Raw genomic sequence first — 25,062 nt, forward strand, 5'->3', positions numbered from 1 at the left:
ACAATTCTCAGAAAAATACATAAAACAGCAAAACATTATGCTCAGTATGACCCTTGTACTTGAGATTGAGTGATAGATCTCCAGGAAAACACCTTAGGGATAAAAAATTCACAATGTTTATTTGTATTTTTCATAAACAATTAGAAAATAAACATTTTCAGCTAGGAATGAACACTACTTTGTGGTTGTCCTATGAAATAAATATCAAAGCCTGTTACAGGGGATGCTTGAGTTCAATTCCCCAATGAGGAGGGTGGTTGTATATTGCCAACTTTATTTATTACAGCGCTTACATACAAATAACTACTTGTGAATGATCTTTCTATGTCAATGACTGCATGACATGTAAATTTACAATATTTTAAATACTACATAAGGAAGAAAAGACACTCTTGAGGCTTGTTTTTGCATTTTAGAATCAGAATCCTGAACCATGGTGTTGCTACACACTAATATGACATAAGTTCTTCCTTATTATTTTACCCTACTGACAAGAACTGTAAGACAGTGAATTGAGTAAACGAAAATTGTTCATAAAGGAGGTGCATCATTAACCATAAAATATGGAAATTGATTTTATAAATAAAGTATAATAATAATAACAACAACGTTGTGTTGTGTGAACAATTCCAAATCCATAGAAATCATTGTGTGCACCACAACGAGTTATCTCCCCTACTGCTCCCCACACCAACTTAAAGGTGTCTCCCCTTACTGACTGTCTTCACAGGATGGATAGGACTAAGGTCCTTCTCTTATTTTAACTAACCTGTTGAACACTTGTAGCCAGACTTTGTGTTCTGAACCCCTGGGCAGTAAGAAGACAATGTTTTGCCCACTTGTTACTTTGTCCTTTGTCTAGGCTGTTGAAATTGGTGCCGCTCCAGGACCTCCTTGTAGCTGTGTAGGTTCCAATATAAGCTGCTATTTTTTTCAAGAGGTCAAGAGTGTGCACATGCACAAAGTGGTCATGCTAAGGTTAAAATGGAGCTGAAGGGGGTTTGCTGCAATTCAGTACAGCAGGGCAACTACATCAAGTACGCAGCAAATCCCAAAACACTACATATTTTTATTCTACGGCTCAGCAGGCAATAGGAAGTAAGTTAATATAGTATTATATACTCATAGTAGTTTATTCTCGCTTTTAATTTTAGCCCTGAGCCCAAAATGTACGTGCCACTTGTGATAATACTACATGGAATGATATGGAGGAGTGCTCTGTATGCATTAGTCAACTTTGTGGAGGAAACTGTGAATAAAGCTTTCAACATGTTCCTGTACATCAGAGATGACCAACTGGCAGCCCACTGCAATAGGTCTTGCAGCCCCTGGGAAAAAAACAATATTAAGAACATGTGAGTTTTGTGGTCCAAAAGACATTTTTAGGAAAAACATAAATTATGCTTACCCGATAATTTCGTTTTCTTCTGATGGAAAGAATCCACAGCTACATTCATTACTTTTGGGAAAATAATACCCAAGCTATAGAGGACACTGAATGCCAATACGGGAGGCTACAATAGGTGGCCCACGCTGAGGGCACCAGGCCTGAACCTCTACCCAATAAAAAATCCAGCTTCGTCCGAAGCTGAAAATATTTAAGAGGAAAAGCTCCAAAGACACTGACTTGCAGTCAGTCCAGAGCCAAACCAGAGACCGCAAACAGACTCGACTGAGCCAACAGTTCTCCAGGAGACAATGTCGCCCCACCGCTCACTCCCCACAAATGAAGGAGATACCAGCTGAAACCCCCAAGGGGACAAGGCAAAGGAGAACCAAGGAAACCGAAAGGTCCCCTAATACAAAAAAGAACACCTCCAAGAGTGAGCCCAGCTCACAGAGACCCAAAGTAGCCCAAACAGGGAAAGGAGGCCACGCCTATACCAAGCGAAACCCGGGATAAGACCGGTCACAGAGTCAGAAAAGACGTCTCTCCAACATCCTGCAAGCATGGAATGCAACTGAAGAGGCAAAGTCTTCCCATAGAGTACCAAAGCATTCGACCATGAAAAGTGTGTAATACACCCAGGTGAAAAACCCCAAGATTGAGAACACAGAATCCATAACAGGAGAGGGTACTTACGAGAAGGAAGAAGCAGTCAAGCAAGAAACAGACCACAAAAGCAATCCCCAGACAGGGGGCACGCTCCAGGCAACCTAAGTCGCCGGACCTACCACAGGTCCCTAAAAAGGGGAACACAAAACCTCAATTGAGGTCCCCTGAGAAGGGAAGTATATCCTCAGAACCCGAAGGAAGAGCAATCCCTCTTCTGAAATCAATGGAGCAAGTTAAAAGGAAAATCTATACCCTAGCAGACTGAGCAAACAGGATAGACTCAACAAGGCTCACACATCCAGAGGAGACAGCGACACGAACGCAGCGCCTTAGAACGCTCGGCCATCCTGACCTGCAGACCCACACCCAGCTGGACCAAACCAGCCTCAGGGATCCAAGACAGGGGAACAAAATAATCCCGAAAAAAGTACAGGAACGAGCGTAAGGATAGCACAGCCACCCCCACAGAGTACAAGTACAACCCGACTCTGAAAACAGACAACAAGGCCATAGACCTAAGGATCTAACAAAATAATGTCCCAACAAGTTTGACTTGGAGCCAGCATGACCCCAGGGGAAACCAATCCCACCTTTCCGCCTCCCATCCAAGAGAAGCCCCAAGCAAGGACTATATCTCCATAGGGAAGAGAATATCCCCTAAAAGAAAGGGATGATGCCGGAAGGACAACAACTGTCCTCAAGGCCCGAAGTCACCGGGTAATGGGAAGAGAAATTCCCAATACAGATCTCCTAGAAAAGGACCCCCCTACAAGTAGCTTGCCAAGCAGAGGCACAGCCAACTCATTCGCCTGCAGATCAGGGAATCCATGGTAACACTAGCAAGCTGACCAGGAGAATGCAACCCTGAGGCGCACCAGAAATTGGACTTCCAGTGCCAGCAGCTGGGTATGAACCAACAACCCTTGAGGTGCAAGCCACACACCTAACCACCAGATGACATGGGCTACTCTGTGGCAAAGAGTAAAAAATACTCAGAAAACCTGGCCAACCATGACCAGGTTAGGTAGAAGTTCCCACAACCATGGAACACCCCGACCAACCCTGAGATCCAAGATTCCAAAACCACCCAAGACTGGGTCAGGAAAAAGGTTCGGGCACCTAATAGTTCAGGCAAATCTTACCCTAGAACTAAACACCCCAGCTGGGCAAAAAGCCAGACACAAGGGATATGAATGCATATCCAGAGAATCCGGATAGCAAGAAGAACTCGAAAGCCCCAACCAAAGGAAGGAACCACCCCTAGCTAAAGTCAAACGCTCCAAGGAGCAAAGCTAAGTCTACCCAGCTCCCCTGCCCGGTCATCTATGACTGAAGGCTATAAAGACTGAAACAATCCTTCCCGCCTCACGGACCCACAGGTCCTCTCGAATGCTTAGTTGAACATGAAAAACAATGATAACCTGAGCACTCGGGCGCTTCTACCGAACCAGCTGAGCAGAACAGTGCCACATGTCTGAACATCCGCAAAACCGAAGGAACCCGACAGGACCAGCCTGCACCTAGGGTCCTAACCAGCAAGCTGCATAAATTCTCCCTCATAGGGAAAAAAACAGAAAACAAACATTTTTATCATATGACTAACATGTCCAAAACAACTTCCGAAGAAGTAATAAAGAGTATCAATCCCAGAAGGTTCCTGAAGGAAACAAAAACAAATAAAAGACATCCCATTGGATATAAATAAAATATAAGGCAACCCGGAGGTTAACGCCCAAAAAGATACAGGCCTACCCGCAGGACCAGCCAAACGGAGCCCTATCTTTCAAAAATTGGGAAAGATCGCAAACAAATGACAATCAGGAGATTACTTTATCCCCACATGTCTAATGCGGTGCACCATTCGAATTAGCAGACTGAAAATCTCTGTATCTGATAACAATAGGGTCATTCAATAACTGAGAAACATGTCTAAGCAATACGCGAAGGCGCGCAATCCTGTAACAAAAGGCACAACACTCAGGTACAGTTAAACCAGCGGGGAGTTGTAGAGACTCTCTCGAATGCGGAAGGCCTGGGACAATAGGGCACGAGTACATTCTCAAAGAAACGTCTGGACTCTGCAGACGAACAATCGCCAACATTATGTGGACATGAAAATGTGCTGCAACCTCCGGGGGAACACGCCACCCTGCATAGAGGAATCAGAAACTGGGTTACCCACATGTGTAAAAGTATGAATTGGTAGGGAACTCGCCTCTCGGAAGACAGGACCCCCAGAGGCAGATGGCTCAGCAGTCTTTTGATTCCCCGAGCCCGAGGAACCAGGCGCTCTGAAATGGCATACGGAACAAAACTGGTTGACATGTGTCAACGAGGCCAATCCGGAATCGTCACCGGACACAGAATATGAAATCAAAATAGTCCCAGTATCAGAATCATCCTAAGTGAATCTGAAATTAGCACAGTTTCAGCATCAGAATCCTCCATAACTGGATAGAGGATATATAAATATGGACTAGTAGTAAGTAGTAAAAACAAAAACCGCACCTGACACCCCCAATGGCTGGGGCACTCACCACCTCCAATGACCAGACCCCTGCGGACTAGAAAATTTCCTTCGCCACACGGTCGGGAATGCGGAAATGGAAAACTGGACGTAACCCCTTCTGAACACAAGGTGAACCATACAGTCCAAAAAAGCGCGCCCAACCAAAATGCTGCGTCACTTCCAAAGGCCTCAATGTTCCAAACCACGAGCCCATAAACATCACACATAAGCAGGTTGAATCACATAACAAACATGATTATAAATCCCCCTGTTCAATGATTATTAACCCTCAATTCCAAGATACTAAAAGAGACTCACTGAGACCCTTATGCTAAGTTAGACCCGCAAGGTGGTAGCCTCTCGGGAAAATGTTCACATTACAGTACATTGATGAATAAAGTAAAATGAAATGGTCTTACCGGAATCTAAGCCGTGGAACAGGAACAGGGCCTTTCAAGTGTGACGGATAGTAGCATCGCCTCCGCCATGGACTTGAGAGAAGAAAGCAGACAGCGGAGCAAGTTCGACAATGCCGATTGCTTGAGGAGCTGTTAATCTGAGTCGGGATGGTTTCGCAGAAAGACTTTCCCTGCCTCTCCGGACTCTAAATTTCATCCAAGCCCTCACTGAGAGACTGACAGGACTACTTAAAACTCCTGTCCCAAGCTGAAGAGTACTAACCTCCATAAAAAAACAAAAATTAAAAATTCTGACACTTCTCTGCCAACCTCCTGGGACGAAAGGCAAAGAATAACTGGGGGGATGAGGGGAGTGGGAGGAGGAGGAGTATTTAAGCCTTTGGCTGGGTGTCTTTGCCTCCTCCTGGTGACCAGGTTCTTATTTCCCAAAAGTAATGAATGCAGCTGTGGACTCTTTCCATTTAAGAAGAAAATATAATTATTTGTGTGTTTCACAGTCATAAATCTGTATGTGGCCCTTAAAGGGACATAATACTCATATGCTAAATCACTTGAAACTGATGCAGTATAACTGTAAAAAGCTGACAGGAAAATTTCACCTGAGCATCTCTATGTAAAAAAGGAAGATATTTTACCTCACAAATTCCTCAGCTCAGCAGAGTAAGTTCTGTGTAAAAAGTTATACTCAGCTGCTGCCCAACTGCAGGTAAAAAAAAATAATAATGAAGAAATGAACAGCAGCCAATCAGCATCAGCAGTGCTGAGGTCATGAACTCTTTTACTGTGATCTCATGAGATTTGACTTAACTCTCATGAGATTTCATAGCAAACTTCCTTACATTGAATAGGGAAATAAGATGAGTGTGCACGAAAGCTCGCTCCTTCCGCTGTCCCGGGACAGACATACTGATTTGTTGCTTAGAAGTCCTTTACAATGGGATGAGGCTACTGAGAAACTTTTGAGGTAAAATATCTTTCTTTTTTTACATAGAGATGTTCAGGTGATATTTTCTAGTCAGCTTTTTACAGCTATGCTGCATCACTTTCAAGTGTTTAAACATTTGGGTATTATGGCCCTTTAAGGCTCCTCAAATATTATTCTGCTACCCTCCTTGTGTTAGGAAGTTGGCGCTCACTGTAGTTAAAGCATCTACATCATTTTAACTGTTTCTGGAAGAAAAAAAAACAGTATTCCTGATTAATTTCCAATTGTTTTTGAATAGATTTAAATGGATAAATATCCTATATCTGGGAAACAGTTCCATCTCCCTATGTAAATATTAAAATGTTTTCATTTGCCATATGTGAGGCTATAACATCTTTTCAAAAGAATAATTGTTCACACTGATGATTCTAGGGTGTATACTATAGACATATATCACAGAAGATGGAACAGAACATAAAAAGGCCTTTTTGAGTCAAGGTGCTATGTTTAATCTATTATTTCCCATGTTTCAGTTTTTATTGCCACTGAAGATTTCAAATGTGATCTTTTATTGACAGAAATTGCAACTAAATTGCTAAAACTGAACAGCAAGTGCTTGGTGAAAATAAATCTAATAGGACATTTTTTTTGTATGAGACACTAAAAATCTGACTCAATTTTTACCTTGCCTTTTTACATTGTTTGTGAAAGAATAGGATAACCTAATTTAGGAGAGATTGTGAAGTAGAAGAACCTTACAAAAGGGATCTCAATTAGCCTACACAAATTTTGAATTTTGTTTTATAAAAATAATCTTTATTTTTTTACATTATATTTCTCTCTGTTCTTGTGCCCATTCTTTGATTTGCTATGCTTTTGTCTCATTAGTAAGAACAGTAGCCAGAAAAATGTGCTAGTTATTCTGTTTTAGAAATTTACTGAGAATGAAGGTCAGAAATATGGTAAATGGGGAATGGTCAGGTATTGTATATTCCTCCCTCAGAAAAGAGGTATAAAGATCTAGAAATAAGTGGCAAGATATAGAGCTGTCTGTAATTTGGTATTAATTCTTCAATCGATTGGAATAAAAGAGAACATCTGCATGGAAGGTGGTATGAAATAGGACATCTGCATGGAAGGTGGTATGTAATAGGACATCTGCATGGAAGGTGGTATGAAAGAGGACATCTGCATGGAAGGTGGTATGGAATAGGACATCTGAGAGAAAGGTGGTATGAAAGAGGATATCTGAGAGGAAGGTGGTATGAAAGAGGACATCTGAGAGGAAGTTGGTATGAAAGAGGACATCTGAGAGGAAGTTGGTATAAAAGAGGACATCTGAGAGGAAGTTGGTATAAAAGAGGACATCTGAGAGGAAGGTGGTATGAAAGAGGACATCTGAGAGGAAGGTGGTATGAAAGAGGACATCTGAGAGGAAGTTGGTATGAAAGAGGACATCTGAGAGGAAGTTGGTATAAAAGAGGACATCTGAGAGGCAGGTGGTATTAAAGAGGACATCTGAGAAGAAGGTGGTATGAAAGAGGACATCTCAGTGGAGGGTGGTTTGAAAGAGGACATCTGAGAGGAAGATGGTATGAAAGAGGACATCTGAGAGGAAGGTGGTATGAAAGAGGACATCTGAGAGGAAGTTGGTATGAAAGAGGACATCTGAGAGGAAGTTGGTATAAAAGAGGACATCTGAGAGGCAGGTGGTATTAAAGAGGACATCTGAGAAGAAGGTGGTATGAAAGAGGACATCTCAGTGGAGGGTGGTTTGAAAGAGGACATCTGAGAGGAAGGTGGTATGAAAGAGGACATCTGAGAGGAAGGTGGTATGAAAGAGGACATCTGAGAGGAAGTTGGTATATAAGAGGACATCTGAGAGGAATTTGATATATAAGAGGACATCTGAGAGGAAGTTGGTATATAAGAGGACATCTGAGTGGAAGTTGGCATGAAAGAGGACATCATCGCTGAAGGTGGTATGAAAGAAAAAATCTGAGAAGACGGTAGCATGAAAGAGGACATGTGAGATGAAGGTGGTATGAAAGAGGACATCTGAGAGGAAGGTGGTATGAAAGAGGACATCTGAGAGGAAGGTGGTATGAAAGAGGACATCTGAGAGGAAGGTGGTATAAAAGAGGACATCTGAGAGGAAGGTGGTATGAAAGAGTACATCTGAGTGGAAGGTGGCATCAAGTATATAATTATGCAGTTACCAATGGTGTCAGCTAATTTGCTTCTCTTTCTTTATTTGGAGGAGCCAATTCGCACTTGAGTCTGGAGATGACAGGGCTTGCCACAGTCATTGTTTTAACCTCAATTGTTTAGCTTCAGTAGATAAGAACAGATAACAGGCTGCAAATTAAGGTATGGTAAGGCTCTTTCAGTTTTCAGGACTGGAAAATCCACAATTTTCAGCATTAAAGGAACATTAAACACTTTGAGATGGTAATATAAAATGATAAATCATGTACAGTATATAAAAAATATACAATATACTTTCATTATTTATTTTGTCCCCTTTTCCTGTAATTCCATTCTGAAATTGTGAGCATTTCAGTTCCTGTTAGAAATGAAAGTGCAGAACACTGTTATATTCTGCACAACCATTGGCTGCACACTCTAGTGACCTATTTATAACTGTCCCTAATTGGACACAGCAGATAAAGTAACCTAAGTTACAACATGGCAGCTCCCATTGTTTTATAGCCATTAAAACTTTACACTTATTTTGTCACTATTTTGAACGCATCCTTATATCTAGTGCAGTGCTTGACCAATTTGTTTAAAAATTAGGACCCAGAAAGAATATTTAGGAGCCAGGCATATTTTTAGGAGCCAGACAGTGGGATTTGGATTTGTATATACAGGTGACCCTCAGTTTACACCGGGGTTAGGTTCCAGAAGGAATGGTTGTAAATCGAAACTGTTGTAAATTGAAACCCAGTTTATAATGTAAGTCAATTGGAAGTGAGGGAGTTAGGTTCCAGGGCCCTCTCAAAATTGTCATAAGTAACACCTAATACATTATTTTTAAAGCTTTGAAATGAAGACTTTAAATGCTAAACAGCATTATAAACATAATAAAATAAGCACACAACACAGAATATATAATTAAACTAAGTTAAATGAATAAAAACATTTGCTAAACAGCATTATAAACCTAATAAAATAATCACACAACACAGACTTTACGTGCATTTTTCTGCAAACAGTTCTTTCTATGCATTCCAATCTGGACTGATTTATAGACAGGAAGATCTTGTTCCTATGAAAGCTGCTCGATAGCTCAGGTCTAGTTATACTGATTAATTTTAGCTTGCTTGGCTTGCATATCTTTGCTGCAACACAAATGGACAGCTCCACCTACTGGCTATTTTAATCAATGCACTGCTTCTCAATGCTTTTCAATAGCAGTCACATGACTGAAAAAAAGGTTGTTATTCTGAAACAGCGCAAATTGAACCGTTGTAAACCGAGGGCCACCTGTAGATATATGGAGAATAACCCAAAAAGTTAGGAGCCAGAGGTACAATTCTAGGAGTCAGTCGCTCCCAGGCTCCTGGGTTTGTCAAGCCCTGATTTAGGGTTAGATTACAAGTAAAGCTCTAATTTATCGCGCACCAGCAAACAGGCAAATTTTGGAGTTGGGCTTTTTGATCTGTTTATTTCTTAGACCAGGAAGATCCTGGCTTCCAGGAAGGTTTGGAGGAGTAAGACTTCTGATTGCAAGAAGATTCCTGATCTCTGACAGAGCTAAAGGAACGAAAACGATTAATTTGCTTATATTTTCCCGTAGACTTCTTGTCCTGAGGAAGAAAAGCTCCTTTACCTCAAGTAACAGTTTTAATGATAGAATCTAACTCTGATACAAAAAGTGATTTACCCTCAAAGGGAATTCATAAAAGTCCATATCAGCTGACCAGGATTTAAGCTGTAAAGCTCACCTTAGCAGAAATATTTTAAGATCCATTTTAATCATGTCAAAAACTGCATCGCACATGAAATCATTAGACATCTTAAGGACTTTAATGCAGTTACGGATATCCTCAGATGACTGTTCCGGAAGCATCTGAGAAAGGATGCTTCAGCGGCCACACAGGTGATTGTTGGTCTAAGCTGCACAGCTGATTGAGAAAATAATTTTCTTAGCAAAGACTCCGATTTGAGGTTCATTGGATCCTTAAACGAGGAACTATCCTCCATGGGGATTGTCGTACATTTTACTAGAGTGGAAATAGCTCCATCCACCTTAGGAACCACCATCCAGGCTGTCAAATAATTTTCTGAAAGAGGATGCATCTTCTTGACACCTGTTAGGAGTATAAGGAATGCCTGGTTTCTTCCGTTCTTTAGCAATATAGTCTGTAACCAAGTGTAGAGCTTCAAATGGTTTAGGAACTTTTGGCGGAGCTTTGAAAACTGATTCAACTTACTGTATATAACGGTTTTAGAATTTCTGTATTCTGTTCTGACATTTCTAAGGTGTTTTAAGGTGTTCAGAACTTCCTGTAGAAGGAAACGGATATGATCCATTCTAAATCTGAATGTGGAATCAAGCTTTGTTTTAGTTACCGGTTCTAGATCATCTGAGGAGATTTTCATCCTCAGAAGACTCAGAAAGTAACTCATCTAAGTTAGATGTTTGTAAACTAAGTGGCAACAGAGCTAGATGCTCAGTCCCCTGTGAGTGACAGGGAGGATGAGGTACATTTCCAAAATTACGTTTGCACTTCCTTGGTCTGGGAATTGCCGTTAACAGCTCTGTCATAGTTTTTTGTAAAGTATTTTTAAACTCAGGTGAAAAATCTGTGTTATCTAGAGAACAACTATATTAATTAAAATAATACAAGGAACAGCCCTTAAATACACTTAAAAACCCATATAAGGTATACATAAAGGCCCCAAAAATTATTCACATAACAAAATTATATTAACCTTTCCCACTCACTTAGCAGCTCTTATGAGGGTACTCACAATCTCCTGAGAAGGAATCAGTAGCTTCCAGAGCGGTGGAAGAGAAGAGGAGAAAGGGCGCCAAGACAAGAGGGCAGGGCTAACCACCGTAACGATGTACAGGCAACAGACTGAAGTAAAAAAACACACCAAACACTGATTTATTAAATAAAAAAAACATTGTCCAGAGGGTCCCTGACTGTCTCCTATCCCAACCGCTATAGAAATAAAGAGAACCACTAACTGCATAGTGCAGCTACCGGTTCTCTAAAAGAGACAGTAACCAAATTTGAAAAAAATAGTTAAAATAAATTTATTGAGGGAAAAAACATAAGAGAGCTGCTAAGGGGGATAATGTGGGGAAATTTGGAGCCCAAATTCCTACATTTTAGGTGTTAAGCACATAGGTAAAATGTCATGTGAAAGGGCTGGAAACCCCCAAATGATGTAGTACCTATGGAAAAAGAGTACCAGTGATAGTTCTTGACTATGTGTGGTGTCTGAGTCACTTACCTTGACTGTAGAACCCCTCCACTGATCTTACCAGCTTGTTGAGGTCTTTTTTCCTCAGAGAATGCTGATGCAGTAGAGAGCCCATCCAGTGTAAGTAAAGAAACTGCTGAGGATATTCACGGATATATCTGTAACCCCTTTGGTGGAGGCTAAGGGACGGTGTCCCCGCGATGCCAAAGAGCAGTTATGGCTGAGAGATTTACCCATGAGGGTACTGACATGCCACAAGAGAGGTATTCCTTTTCCCCATGACACTTATGCCTTGTGAATCTTCTTTCAGTAAAACTGGAAGAGGGGTACAGGGTCTCAATTCAGGTCTAAGCTTCCAGCAATAAATTATAAAATAAGGGTCCATATCTGTTTTTCCTGGGCTGTTGTTGCCCTGGATGCTTCCCCTTCACAATAATTGTTCTTACAGTTGAATAGGGTGGATCTAGTAAGGCAGAAATTGGCTTGTCACAAAGGTGGTATCCTAAACCCAGCTAGTCTATGAACAACGTATAACCAGTCTTTAATGCTCTTGTAAAGGTGTCAATATGTTTATCCCGTAACGGTGTATCTGTAAAAAACAATCTTCTTCTTTGTTACCATCTTCTTTGTTGTACAGCAACAGTGTATTAATAAACCTAGCACTCTTAGGGATATTAAAGGGACAGTAAACACTTTGTTATTACAAGACATTTCTGTTGCCTTGATTTAGAAATAACATACAAGCAAGGTCTAACATTTTTATAACAAAGTATTAACTACCTAGGTTGCTGCATTTCTTTTTCCAACTAGGCCGAACTCCACCCTCCATTCTCCTTATTTAGAAGAGCCAATTCGGTCTCGAGTCTGCAGAGAACATGGCTATTCATGGTCATTATACTAGTTTACAGTGCATTGTTTTGCCAATTAGGGAAACATATGAAGCAGAGTTAGCCTTGAGGAGTCAGCAGGATGCATTTCACGTTCAGGGTATTACAAAAAACACAGTTTTGAGAGCAAAATTACACGACAAAGGTGCAATATAAAGAATGAAAAAAAATCATTTTTTTTATAAAATATTACAAGGTGTTTAATGTCCTTTTATACAAATTAACACATAAAATGCTAAATCTATAACCTAGTGTTTTACATTTCTGCAAATTGTCTAAACAGACTTTTTAATTTGCAGGTTACAGAATTTGCCTCCTTCAGAGTGTGGTACAAGTAACAATTTACACAAAAACAAGGGGTGTTTAAGAAAATTTTGCATACTATATAATGGAAAAGCATATAAAAAAAACACTGAATGTTGGGTTTTTTAAGCTTCACATAAAACAAAAGAATGACAAATCTACCTAGTTATTCCCTTGAATGTACCAGCTTAGCTAATGTAATGCAGCAATGCTTTTTTTTATTTTTTTTATGGCTCTTAGCAAGAATAACAAAATGAAGCTATTACTATTTTGCTAAATCCCACTTGTAAAAGCAGATTAAGATTCTGCAGTAAAGTCTCCAATTAATCCCCACTGAACATAATTAAAATTTTGGTATGAACAAAAAATAATATATTGCACAACTGAGGCAAGGACCATCTTTTTATATATTTTTGCATGTAACATATTTATCTCCACCAACAAATAAAAAATACACACAATAATAAAGAGTATATAGGTGTGGGAGGTTACCATAACAAAACAAAAAAAACTAACTATACAGCTCTGAAAATCCATCAATATATATTTGTTTAACAAAATGTGCTTCTAGCCCCAAATGCTTTTAAACATACATACTAGACAAGAGCTTCTTAAACTTTTTTCCCACCTGGGACACCTTTTTGTCTCTAAACATTTTTGTTGAGAACAATTATTATTATACAATCACAAGAGGCATATATGTGCAGCTACATTTAGACACCAATCAGCAAACGCTACCCAGGTGCTTAACCAAAAATGGGCTGCTCCTATGCTTACATTCCTGATTTTTCAAATAAAGGTACCAATAGAACAAAGAAAAATTGATAATAGGAATACATTTGAAAGTTGCTTAAAATTGCATGCTCTATCTGAATCATGAAAGTTTAATTTAGACTACACTATTCCTTTAAATTTTCATGATTCAGATAGGGCATGCGATTTTAAACAACTTTCCAATTTACTTTTATCATCAAATTTGCTTTGTTCACTTGGTATTCTTTGTAGAAAGTTACATCTAGGTAAGCTCATATTCTAATCCATACATGTAAATTGTAACAATATAATTTACATGTGTGAATTGGAATCTAAACTATATAAGGACTTCTTCATGATATCAGATGTAGATAATGCCAAAGCTAAAAACACTGCTATAAAATCAATAAATGTCAATATTAAAAAAAAACAATAGTTTTAAAATGATTAAAAGTGACAATATAGTGTCTGAGCAAACATGCCCAGTATACCCAGTATGCCTACATACAAATGGCATTCAGATTGTTTAGCAGTTATAAAGATAGATTTGGATTTCAATAGGTCACTTTTGAATTTACGATTGCACAATCCAATTTTAAAGCCCGGTTATGAAGACGCCTATACTAATAGTGACAATGACAACAATGCAACAAACATTAACAAAAAGCAATTGCTCCCCATCCTTCTAGTTTTTGGGATCCCGATCTCACTTTTCCTGCAAATACACTTAGCTGTACAGAATATCACGTAATCAATACATATATATGCATATGAACCGATACATATGTAAATGTGTGTCCTGTCCACTGCAGATGGACTATACAATATCAATGGATAAAGCTGTAATTAATTAATACTATGTATGCTAATACATCTCTAAAATGTCTCCTGGGGTCATCTCATAGTGTCTTGCACATGTGCAACATAATCGAATGATTCCAAATAGACTTGGAATACTAGCAAAGATGTCCAAAAGGCCATTTTGGGGCTTTATCAAGTTCCTTGAGGTGTTGAGTTAGAAAGGCAATATGGTCTCTAAAAGCTGTTGAAAAGCATATTGAAAATGGATTATGATCGCCAGGAACTTTTCAGAACCGTGTTTATTCTGAGCCAAAAACATAATCGTGGCTGCGTGAATTAGCCGAAAAAACACTATTATGCTGGAAAAAAATAGCCTTTTGAGTCAGAAAAAGAGCCAAAAAGGCTGCAGCAGATATAACCCCATGATCACAAAACTGCTCCAGACAAGTGCACACTCCTGAGCCTACCTAAGTATGCTCTTTAACAATGGATAGCACAAAAATAAAGTAAATTTGATCATAGAAGCAAATTGGGGAAAGAAATTGAGTTTCATGTCCCTTTCTTAAATGTTGATATATACTAGGAGAATAAATATAAAAAATGTATTTAATTTTCCTTTAAAGCACACTGGTCTCTCCTTACCTGCATGCCTCTCATCTTCTGAAATCTAGCTACTGTGTCGCTTATGGTGTAGACTCGAACATGACCCATGTGAAGTTTTCCGGAGGGATATGGAAACATAGACAGAACATAGAACTTTGGTTTTGAGAGCTACAAAGCAAAAAGAAAACAACTCAATTTTAATAACAACCAAAAAAAAGAAAGTGTCTATACGTGTTAGTCACATGCATTGATTTTATGTTCAAGAAATTCTAGTTTTGCAATCACAATTGTTGTAGCACAGTAAGAAAAGTGCATGTACTATAAAAAGAAGAAGTTAACTGATCAATTGTGTTAAAACTACGAAAGGTTAAATATAAATGCATTGAAGTACCGAACAACACACTGTAATTATTAGTTGACTTCCAAGACTAAAATCAATAGCAAATTGTTATGATTTAACCTTGTACAACATAGAGATTGGAAAAATAATATTTTGTCACTGCGTGCTGCTTTGAAGATGCATTCATGTGACATTATTTTACACCAAGACAACTCTATTTTCTGAAAATGTAAATTTAAAGTTTTCATAACTGTTATGTTTCTTTAAAGTGAATGTCAATTTTGATGCTAAAGTGCCCGGTTTTTAAAAATTTGATTAAAAACAGGGGCACTTTAATTCATCAAAATTTACATTTCACTCCTGTTGAGAGAAAAAAAACTTACCTTTTAATCTTCACAGCAGCTCCAGCTTCCTCCGGTCGTTGCAAGCCATTTCTGACGTCAGAAATGATGGATAGGTCATCCTCCAATCACGGCTTCCCCCCCCCCCCCCCCCCCGGGGGAATCAGTGTCTGATTCAACACCGTGATTGGAGGAAGCCGGATTCCTCATTTTAGACCCAGGAAGAGGCTTTGCGATGGGTGGAGGAAGCTGGAGCTGCTGTGAAGAGTAAAAGGTGAGGTTTTTTTCTCAACAGAAGTGAAATGTAAATTTTGATGAGTTAAAGTGCCCCTGTTTTTAATTGTATTTTTAAAAAACGGGCACTTCAGCATCAAAATTTACATTCACTTTAAACATTTGTTTAAATATTTCTTGTTATGATAATGTGCATTTTTACTCTTTGAATATTGTGTTTGTAATACATGATAATAAGGACAGTAAAGCCAAAATTAAACGTTCATGATTCAGATAAAGCATACCATTTAAAAGAATTTTCTAGTTTACTCATATTATCTAATTTGTTTCATTCTATTTGTAACCTTTGTTAAAAATCCTACCTAGGAAGGCTCAGGAGCAACATGATTTAAAGGGACTATAAAATTGGTTTACCCGCAATGTGTTTCCAAGGACTTTTTAGGCCAGTTACAGAATATAAAAATGTATAGGAAATAGCTCCTAGGGGCATATTTATCAAGCTCTGTATGGAGCTTGATGCCCCGTGTTTCTGGCAAGCTTTCAGGCTCGCCGGAAACACAAGTTATGAAGCAGCGATCTAAAGACCGCTGCTCCATAACCTGTCCGTCTGCTCTAAGGCGGCAGACAGACATCGCCAGAAATCAACCCGATCGAATATGATCGGGTTGATTGACACCCCGCCGCGAATCTGCTGGTGCAATGATAAATGCAGAAAGTGTATGCCGTCGGCATTAATCGATGTGCAGCGGACATGATCCGCTATATCCGATGATGTCCGCTCGCACAATGATAATTTGGCCCCTATAGGTTTAATTTTGTATATGAGACACTCGTTTTTGCAGAAACCACAACCCATTAAAGGCATATTAAGCAATAAATACATTTTATAATCATAGTATTGAGGTTATTCCCTTCCTCCGTCTAGACATAGGTTGACATGGATATGTTGAAATCTAGATTTCCAGTGTTGACATCTTTGCACATGTGCAGCAACTCAACGTCAGATACCTGTAGTGAAACCTAGGTTCCCAAATGGTAGCACTCATAATTAAAGGGAGGTGCATGAAGTGTATTTAGTTTTTAACATTCATTTAAATAGGCTGAGTTAAGTTATAAGAGATAATTATCTTATAACTTAATATAAACACAAAGGCTTACTTATCTCTTTTAGAGATAACAATGAAATTAACATTTTAGTATATCTCTCCATTCACTGGGAGAGTGATTTCTTCTGCTGGATTTTTTTTTTATATAGTTTCAGAACCCTTTACTGGAGTACTGAAATTGTCAGCACATGTAGCTGTTTCAACATGCAAAAACAACAATTTCAAAAGACACAATAACGGTAAAAGAGCAAAATACAAATTATTACACTTCAGTAGGTATAATTGGATTACTGGGAACACATTAAGGGTCAGATTACAAGTGAAGTGGTATTTAACGCTCCTGCGCTAAGTCCGCTAGAAGTAAGCTTTTTGTGTGCGTTGGGTAGCGCTCATATTACAAGTTAAAAGTAAACTGTTGCACTAGCACTAACCCAATGTGCGTAAAAAGCCGAACTTAGAAAGTCGTGCAATAATGTATTCCCCATAAAAGTCGATGGAGCAAAAAAAAACAAACACCCTATCACATATTCTCAAGTGCGCTAACCCAACATGAAAAAATTAATATTTCACATTCCAATGTTCTTCACATGACACAAAAATATATTTATACATATAGATATATATAATTATATATACTGTAGGTATAGATATATAAAGATATATATAGGAATATCTTTTTATAAATAAATTGAACATAGTCTGCTACATGCAGAACATTGGAATGTCAAATATTTACAGTAAATACACGCTTTATTAAAATGAATAATGCATAAATATGCTTTTACATATTTTCATCTACTTAACTGCAAAGGGCTCCAATGCACTTGTATCTATGTCTTTATATGAGTACATATGAGTTTATATGTGTATATATCTGTAAATACATATATAAATACATTTGTACACATATATAAAAAAATATATATATATATATATATATATATATATACACATACATATTTAGACGTATAAATAAAAAGAGAGAAGCACTCAACCTGGGAACGAACAATAGCATAATAGCTTGCTCTATGGCTAATTACCACCCAAGAAGCAGCCTCTTTTTACTCAACATGCGCCTTTCACAGAGAATAACTTTCCTGAAGCACATCAGTCTGATCCTGACTTAAAGGGACACTAAACCCAAATTTTTTATTTTGTGATTCAGATAGAGCATGCAATTTTAAGCAACTTTATAATTTACTCCTATTATCAATTTTTCTTTGTTATCTTGCTATCTTTATTTGAAAAAGAAGGCATCTAAGCTAAGGAGCCAGCAAGTTTTTGGTTTAGGACCATGGACAGCACTTGTTTATTGGTGCTGTCCAATCAGCAAGGACAACCCAGGTTGTTCACCACAAATGGGCCGGCATCTAAACTTACATTCTTGCTTTTCAAATAAACATACCAAGAGAATGAAGAAAATTTGATAATAGGAGTAAATTAGAAAGTTGCTTAAAAATTGCATGCTCTATCTGAATCACAAAAGAAAAAATTTGGGTTCAGTGTCCCTTTAACAGTACAGTCCAGCCCCAAAATACCAGGCAATCCCTCTCTGAACGAGAGAAACAGCAAAACCCCAGACGTACGTTTTGGCCTATTGTAGGCCTCGTCAGTGAGGTGCAGCAATATCCCTCTAGGCACACTGAGCAACGGGTCCACGTCTGTATTCCCGCATCACACTTAGGGAGACTTCCCTAAGTGTCATAATTTGCATAAATAAAAAGAGAGAAGCACTCAACCTGGGAACAAACAATAACATAATAACTTGTTCTATGGCTAGTTACCACCCAAGAAGCAGCCTCTTTTTGCTCAACATGTGCCATTCACAGAGAAGAACTTTCCTGATGCACATCAGCCTGATCCTGACTTAACAGTACAGTCCAGCCCTGAAATACCAGGCAATCCCTCTCTGAATGAGAGAAACAGCAAAACCCCAGACGTACGTTACGGCCTATTGTGGGCCTCGTCAGTGAGGTGCAGCCATAACCCTCTAGGCATACTGAGCAACGGGTCCACGTCTGGATTCCCGCATCACACTTAGGGAGACTTCCCTAAGTGTCATAATTTGCATAAATAAAAAGAAAGAAGCGCTCAACCTGGGAACGAACAAAAGCATTATATTAAACTGATAGAGTTAAGTGCAATATTACACTTAAAGGGACAGTCAAGTCCAAAATAAACTTCCATGATTCAGATAGGGCATGTCATTTTAAACAACTTTCCAATTTACTTTTATCACCAATTTTGCTTGGTATTCTGAGTTGAAAGCTAAACCTAGGTAGGCTCATATGCTAATTTCTTAGACTTTGAAGGCTGCCTCTTATCTAAATGCATTTTGACAGTTTTTCACCACTAGAAGTTGTTAGTTCATGTGTGTCATATAGATAACATTGAGCTTACGCACGTGGAGTTAGCTAGGAGTTAGCACTGATTGGCTAAGCTGCTGTCACACCACTCGGCGTTGCGCCACTCTGGCTGTTGCCAGGGACGCGGCGGTTGCTGTGAGCGTGCGGCGATGATGTCATTGACGCACATCTATTCCCCTCTCAAGCCGGTTGGATCCTTTGATGTCCTCCTTGGCGTGAATCGGAGCCTATGTAAGTACCTGCATAGTTTACATAAACTTCCCAAGTATAGGACTTACTGTGTGTGCTCCTGGGTGTTACTTATTGCTGAATTGCCTTATTGTTACTGAACTCTGCCTGTCTGACCACTCTGCTGTTTAACCCCTGAATTGCTGGATTGCCTTATTGTTACTGAACTCTGCCTGTCTGACCACTCTGCTGTTTAACCCCTGAATTGCTGAATTGCCTTATTGTTACTGAACTCTGCCTGTCTGACCACTATGCTGTTTAACCCCTGAATTGCTGGATTGCCTTATTGTTACTGAACTACTTATTTACCCCTGAACTGCTAAACTTCTGGATTACTTTTTGTTGCTGACCTCTGCCTGTTACTGACCAATCTTCTGGTTTACCCCTGAATTGCTAAACTGCTGGATTGCCTTTCTGTTGCCAAACTCTGCCTGTCTCTGACCATTCTCTGCCTTAACCTTATTGTCATGAAGGACTACCCTGTCTACTGTGAGTACTGCTTACCTCATTTCTTAAACTCACTTTGTTCTGGAATATTTCCATATCTTTCCACTTGACGCAGGGAAAAGAAGACTACTGGCCAAGTTGGGTCTGATAGGGAAATATCCCACGAGCATTACATTATACTTGGGCCATGGAACCAAATGAGATAGCAAGAGCAGTCTCTCTTCAGGGACGGACCCTGGTGTCACAACCAGTAGCAGTTTATATAAAAGACCACAATTACAGAATGGCTTTTTTGAAAGTTTTTAGAGAGGTTGCATTAACTTAATATTAAAGTACTTGTATTAAGTCTCTGTGAAATAACTGGTAAATACTTTGCAGGTATATATGTGTATGCTGAGAGTGGAAGCAAACAAGAACTGATATCCAGTTTATACACTCCCTGCATTTGCTTTATTTGGTAAAGATGAATATACAGTTCCTAGGAGAGAAGCAGCATATTATAAGAGGGTGTGACAGAGGCTCAGGAGCTGAGTTGGTAAGCTGGAATCAAACTGATAATGCAGCATACAATGAACAGTTCTTTAGGGAAGTCTCACCTCTGAATAACAGGATCTGTTTGTTACTGTTAATGCTTGTCCTCTTACTGAACAGCAGGCAGTTTATAGAGAGAAATGATGTGGAGAAGAGATTGCAATTTTAATAAACTTCATATGAGGCTGAGATAGGAGAGGTCAGATAGACTGCTGAATGAAATGACAGGCAGATTTAAGCAAACAGTTCAATGAGAGAAACACTGGGCATTAATACTTGCTGTTAGATGACATGATGCCAATAAGTAGAATAAGGTAGAAGTAATCCTCCTGATGATATGTAAAGTAGAATTCCTCACAGAAGAAAATCTGTACAGGAACAATGCAGGACAATAGAAACACTGAAATACTACTGCAGCTTGTGAGATATTCAAGCACCAAATAGTAACAGGTGCACAGCTTTGTAGAAATCCAAGTAGAGGGGTGGAGATTGAAAGTACACCTCTTAAAGAGATATTACAGGACCCCCCAAAAAAGAACATCCACTGCAAGGATGTCACAGTGGTTTTTTTCCAGGATAAAGTCAATGGAATTTTGAGACCAAAACGGGTGCTTTCACAGAAGTGGAAGACACCCATGAATCCTCTTCATTTCCATATCCCTTCCAACAAATTAAATATTTGAGTTAACCTCGGTATAATCTGGAATCCAAAATCTTCTCAACCTCATATTCCTCATCTCCATTTACAAGGTGTAGATGGTGTTGTAGAAGGCTTAAATGGTTTCAGCAATGAGACATGGAATGTAGGGTGTATACGGTATGTTAGGGGTAGTTGTAGCTTCACTGTATTGTTGTTGATAACTTTCACAATAGAAAAAGGTCCAATAAATAAACTGCTAAATTTCTTGGAAGGTGTAGGTAGTTTTAGATTTTTAGTAGATAACCAAACCTTGTCACCAATCTTGTAAGGTTGAGGTATACGTTTATGCTGGTCGTAGTAATGCTTTTGTCTGATTTGAGCCTGTTTGAGGTTATCTTGAATTCAATGGTTGAATTAACAGCCGGTCGTGGTGAGATATATTTGGTATCAAAGTGTATTAGAGAATGGAAACCATAATTGGAAAAGGAAGGGGACTGTTTTGTGGTGGAGTTAAAAGTATTATTGAAAGCAAATTCAGTCGTAGGTAAGAAATCGTACCAATTGTCTTGTAAATGGTTTGAGTAACACCTCAAATATTGTTCTAACCACTAGTTAGTCCTTTCGGTCTGTCCATTAGATTGAGGGTGGTAAGCGCTGGTCAACTTGCGTTGAATTTTACGTTTTTTGCAGAGTTCTGCCCAAAATTTGGAAGTAAACTGTGACCCTCTATCAGAGATGATAGAACTAGGGAGTCCATGTAATTTCACAATATTGTTCAAGAAGACTTTTTGCTGGCAGAGGGTAACTGAGTTAATGGTATGAAGTGAGCCATTTTTGCTAATTGATCCATTGATCCACAACTACCATGATGGTGTTGTGTTGGTTTGATGGAAGAAGTTCAAAAATGAAATCAATGGCTATAGATTGCCATGGTTTTGAAGAAATTGGTAAAGATGTCAATAAACCATAAGGATGTTGCCTTTCTGATTTAGATTGTGCACATATGCGACATGAGGTTACATAATCAGTAATAAATCGATCCATTCCTGGCCACGAATAGTGTCTCTTCATTACCCCAATGGTCTTGAAAACCCCTGGATGCCCTGATAAGACTGATTCATGTGTAATGATAAGAATCTTTTCTCTGAGCTGTGGAGGAATGTATAATTTCCCAGCCTGGAAGTAGAGGTTATCCTCGCCTACCTGTGTCTACCTGTGAATGGGAAATAGTGGTATCTTCTTTAAGTGAATCCTGTAAATCCAAAAGGAGTTGATGTGACCAATTATTCGAGAGGTGGGGAAGATTGAACTTTTCGTAAGTTCTTTATTTTCATCTACAAATTGTCTTGAGAGTGAATCTGCTTCTTTTTTTTTTTTTTACTTGGTCTGTATGTAATGACATAATCAAATCTCTCAAAGTAGAGACTCCAATGAACCTGTCTAGAAGATAGTGTTTTATTTGACTTTAAGTATTCTAGATTTTTGACGTCGGTATATATTATGATAGGTAAAAACCACCTTAATGGCTAGAAGTTCCTTTTCGCCGACTGGGTAATTGATCTCAGCTGGGGTCAAAACACTTGAATGAAATGCTACTGATGTATGGGCTGATAAAGCGAATGTTGTTGTGACAACATAGCTCCAATAGCGTATTCGGATGCATCCACTTCAAGGATATATTGTTGAGTGGAATCAGGTAACTGTAAAATGGAAGGAGAAGTAACTCTACTCTTTAATGTTTCAAAAGCATTCTGTGCGTCAGATGACCAAATGATCTTGGCAGAGGCTCCAGTGAGGAGTGTGAGAGGTTTAGCAATTGTAGAATTTTTTTTTAATACATTTTCTTTAATAGTTGGCGAACCCAATAAATTGTTGTAATTCTTTCCTGGAAGTCGGCACAGGCCAATGTAAGACAGTTTCAATTTCTTTATCTTCCATTTGTATTCCTTTTGGTGAGATGTGGTAGCCAAGGAAAGAAATACTTTGTGTGTCAAAGAAGCACTTCTTTAATTTGGCATAGAGTTGATGAGTGCGTAAACGGGACAAAACCCAGCGGACATGCTTGTAGTGGTCTTCTGGATTAGAGGAATAAATGAGTATATCATCCAGGTAAACAATGACGCAAACATGCAACAGGTCTCTGAAAACATTGTTAATAAAATGCTGAAATGTTGCAGAGCATTGCATAAGCCAAATGGCATTACTGTGTACTCAAATAACCCATAACATGTTCAGGGTATTTTACTTTTGTGTAAAAGGTTAACATCAATAAAAGAACTACATGCACCGGAGTCACTCATCAAGTGTTAAGTGATTTTGGTCCCACTGTACTTATAAGGGGAGAGTACAGTAAAGTAAGTGAAGAATTCATTTTTTATAGGTGAACAAATTGATGGGTTAAGAGTCTTACCAGGTTTTTTTTTATTTAATGTAGGATATTGATTAACATCATGTTCCTTGCTTGCACAATATAAACATAAGTTTAATTTTCTACGTCTATTTTTCTCTTCAGAAGACAAAGGTCCTTTAAGAACTCCAATTTCAATTGGTTCAGTGTAAGACCTGACTGGATCACTGGCAGGTTGTAGAGATGCCTTTTTTTCATATAAGGCCAGGTGAGATCTTTCTGCCTGTCGCTCTCCTATACGTCTGTCAATTTTTATAGATAATTTCATTAACTCTTCAAGGGTTGCTGGCAAATCTGGTCTAGATAATTCATCTTTTAGTGTTTCTGAGAGTCCTAGGCGGAACTGATTCCTTAGACAGAGATTATTCTATTGCGAGTCAGGTGCCCATCTTTTACAATTAAATCTTCCACTGGTCTTTTCCCTTGTTTGAGTGCTCTTAAAGCGGTCTCTGCTGTAATTTGCTTATCAGGATCTTCATAAAAAAGACTCATAGCCTTGAAAAAAGAATCTAGAGAATTTTATATCTGATCTGAGGTCTCAAAGAAGTTATTTGCCCATATACGTGGTTCTCTTCTTAAATAAGAAATAACTGTACAGACTTTAATTTTATCAGTTTTTGGGTTTTAATGTGAAGAGTAACATGCATGCATTTTTAAATTCCTGAGTTGATGTCGGTCCCCATAGAATTTTTCAGGTAGACTTACACAGGGTGTATTAGGAAGTTGCTAATGTGAAGTTACTGTCTCTGTAAATGAATTAATTGATGTCGGTCCCCATATAATTTTTCAGGTGGACTTACACAGGGTTCAGGTGTATTAGGAAGTTGCAAATGTGAAGTTACTGTCTCCTTAAATGAATTAATTGATCAGTTTTTGGGTTTTAACGTGAAGAGTAACATGCATGCATTTTTAAATTCCTGAGTTGATGTCGGTCCCCATAGAATTTTTCAGGTAGACTTACACAGGGTTCAGGTGTATTAGGAAGTTGCAAATGTGAGGTTACTGTCTTTTAAAATGTGATTCTCAGTCTGCAGATTACACAAACCTTGTGTTAACAAATCAACACGATGAGATAAGTTGACAATGTGATTTACCAGTTCTGTTGGGTCCCATTTTTGGCTTCAATATTCTGTTACAACCACTAGCAGTTTATATAAAAGACCAAAATTACAGAATGACTTTTTGCAAGTTGTTAGAGAGGTTGCAGTAACTTAATATTAAAGTACTTGTATTAAGTCTTTGTGAAATAACTGGTAAATACTTTGCAGATATATATGTATGCTGAGAGTGGAAGCAAACAAGAACTGATATCCAGTTTATACACTCCCTGCATTTGCTTTATTTGGTAAAGCTGAATATACAACTCCTAGGAGAGAAGCAGCATATTATAAGAGGGTGTGACAGAGGCTCAGGAGCTGAGTTGGTAAGCTGGACACAAACTGATAATGCAGCATACAATGAACAGTTCTTTAGGGAAGGCTCACCTCTGACTAACAGGATCTGTTTGTTACTGTTAATGCTTGTCCTCTTACTGAACAGCAGGCAGTTTATAGAGAGAAATGATGTGGAGCAGAGATTGCAATTTTACTAAACTTCATAGGAGGCTGAGATAGGAGAGGTCAGATAGACTGCTGAATGAACTGACAGGCAGATTTAAGCAAACAGTTCAATGAGAGAAACACTGGGCATTAATACTTGCTGTTAGATGACAAGATGCCAATAAG

The 25,062-nt window shown here is 38.8% G+C and overlaps 1 protein-coding gene across 4 annotated transcripts in view; it reads right to left on the reverse strand.

The window, feature by feature from the left end:
• Positions 1–25,062, reverse strand: part of LARS2 (leucyl-tRNA synthetase 2, mitochondrial) — a 515,565-nt gene that overhangs the window by 463,356 nt on the left and 27,147 nt on the right. For all 4 annotated transcript variants that reach the window (XR_008402566.1, XM_053714561.1, XM_053714560.1 and 1 more), the window contains one exon: positions 14,738–14,866. Coding sequence is in view for 3 of the 4 variants with exons in the window: in XM_053714561.1 (XP_053570536.1) it covers positions 14,738–14,866 (129 nt within the window). In the remaining variant the exon portion in view is untranslated. The remainder of the gene's footprint in view (positions 1–14,737; positions 14,867–25,062) is intronic.

The sequence above is a fragment of the Bombina bombina genome, chromosome 5 (genome assembly GCF_027579735.1).
Source record: "Bombina bombina isolate aBomBom1 chromosome 5, aBomBom1.pri, whole genome shotgun sequence".
Classification (NCBI taxonomy): Eukaryota; Metazoa; Chordata; class Amphibia; order Anura; family Bombinatoridae; genus Bombina; species Bombina bombina.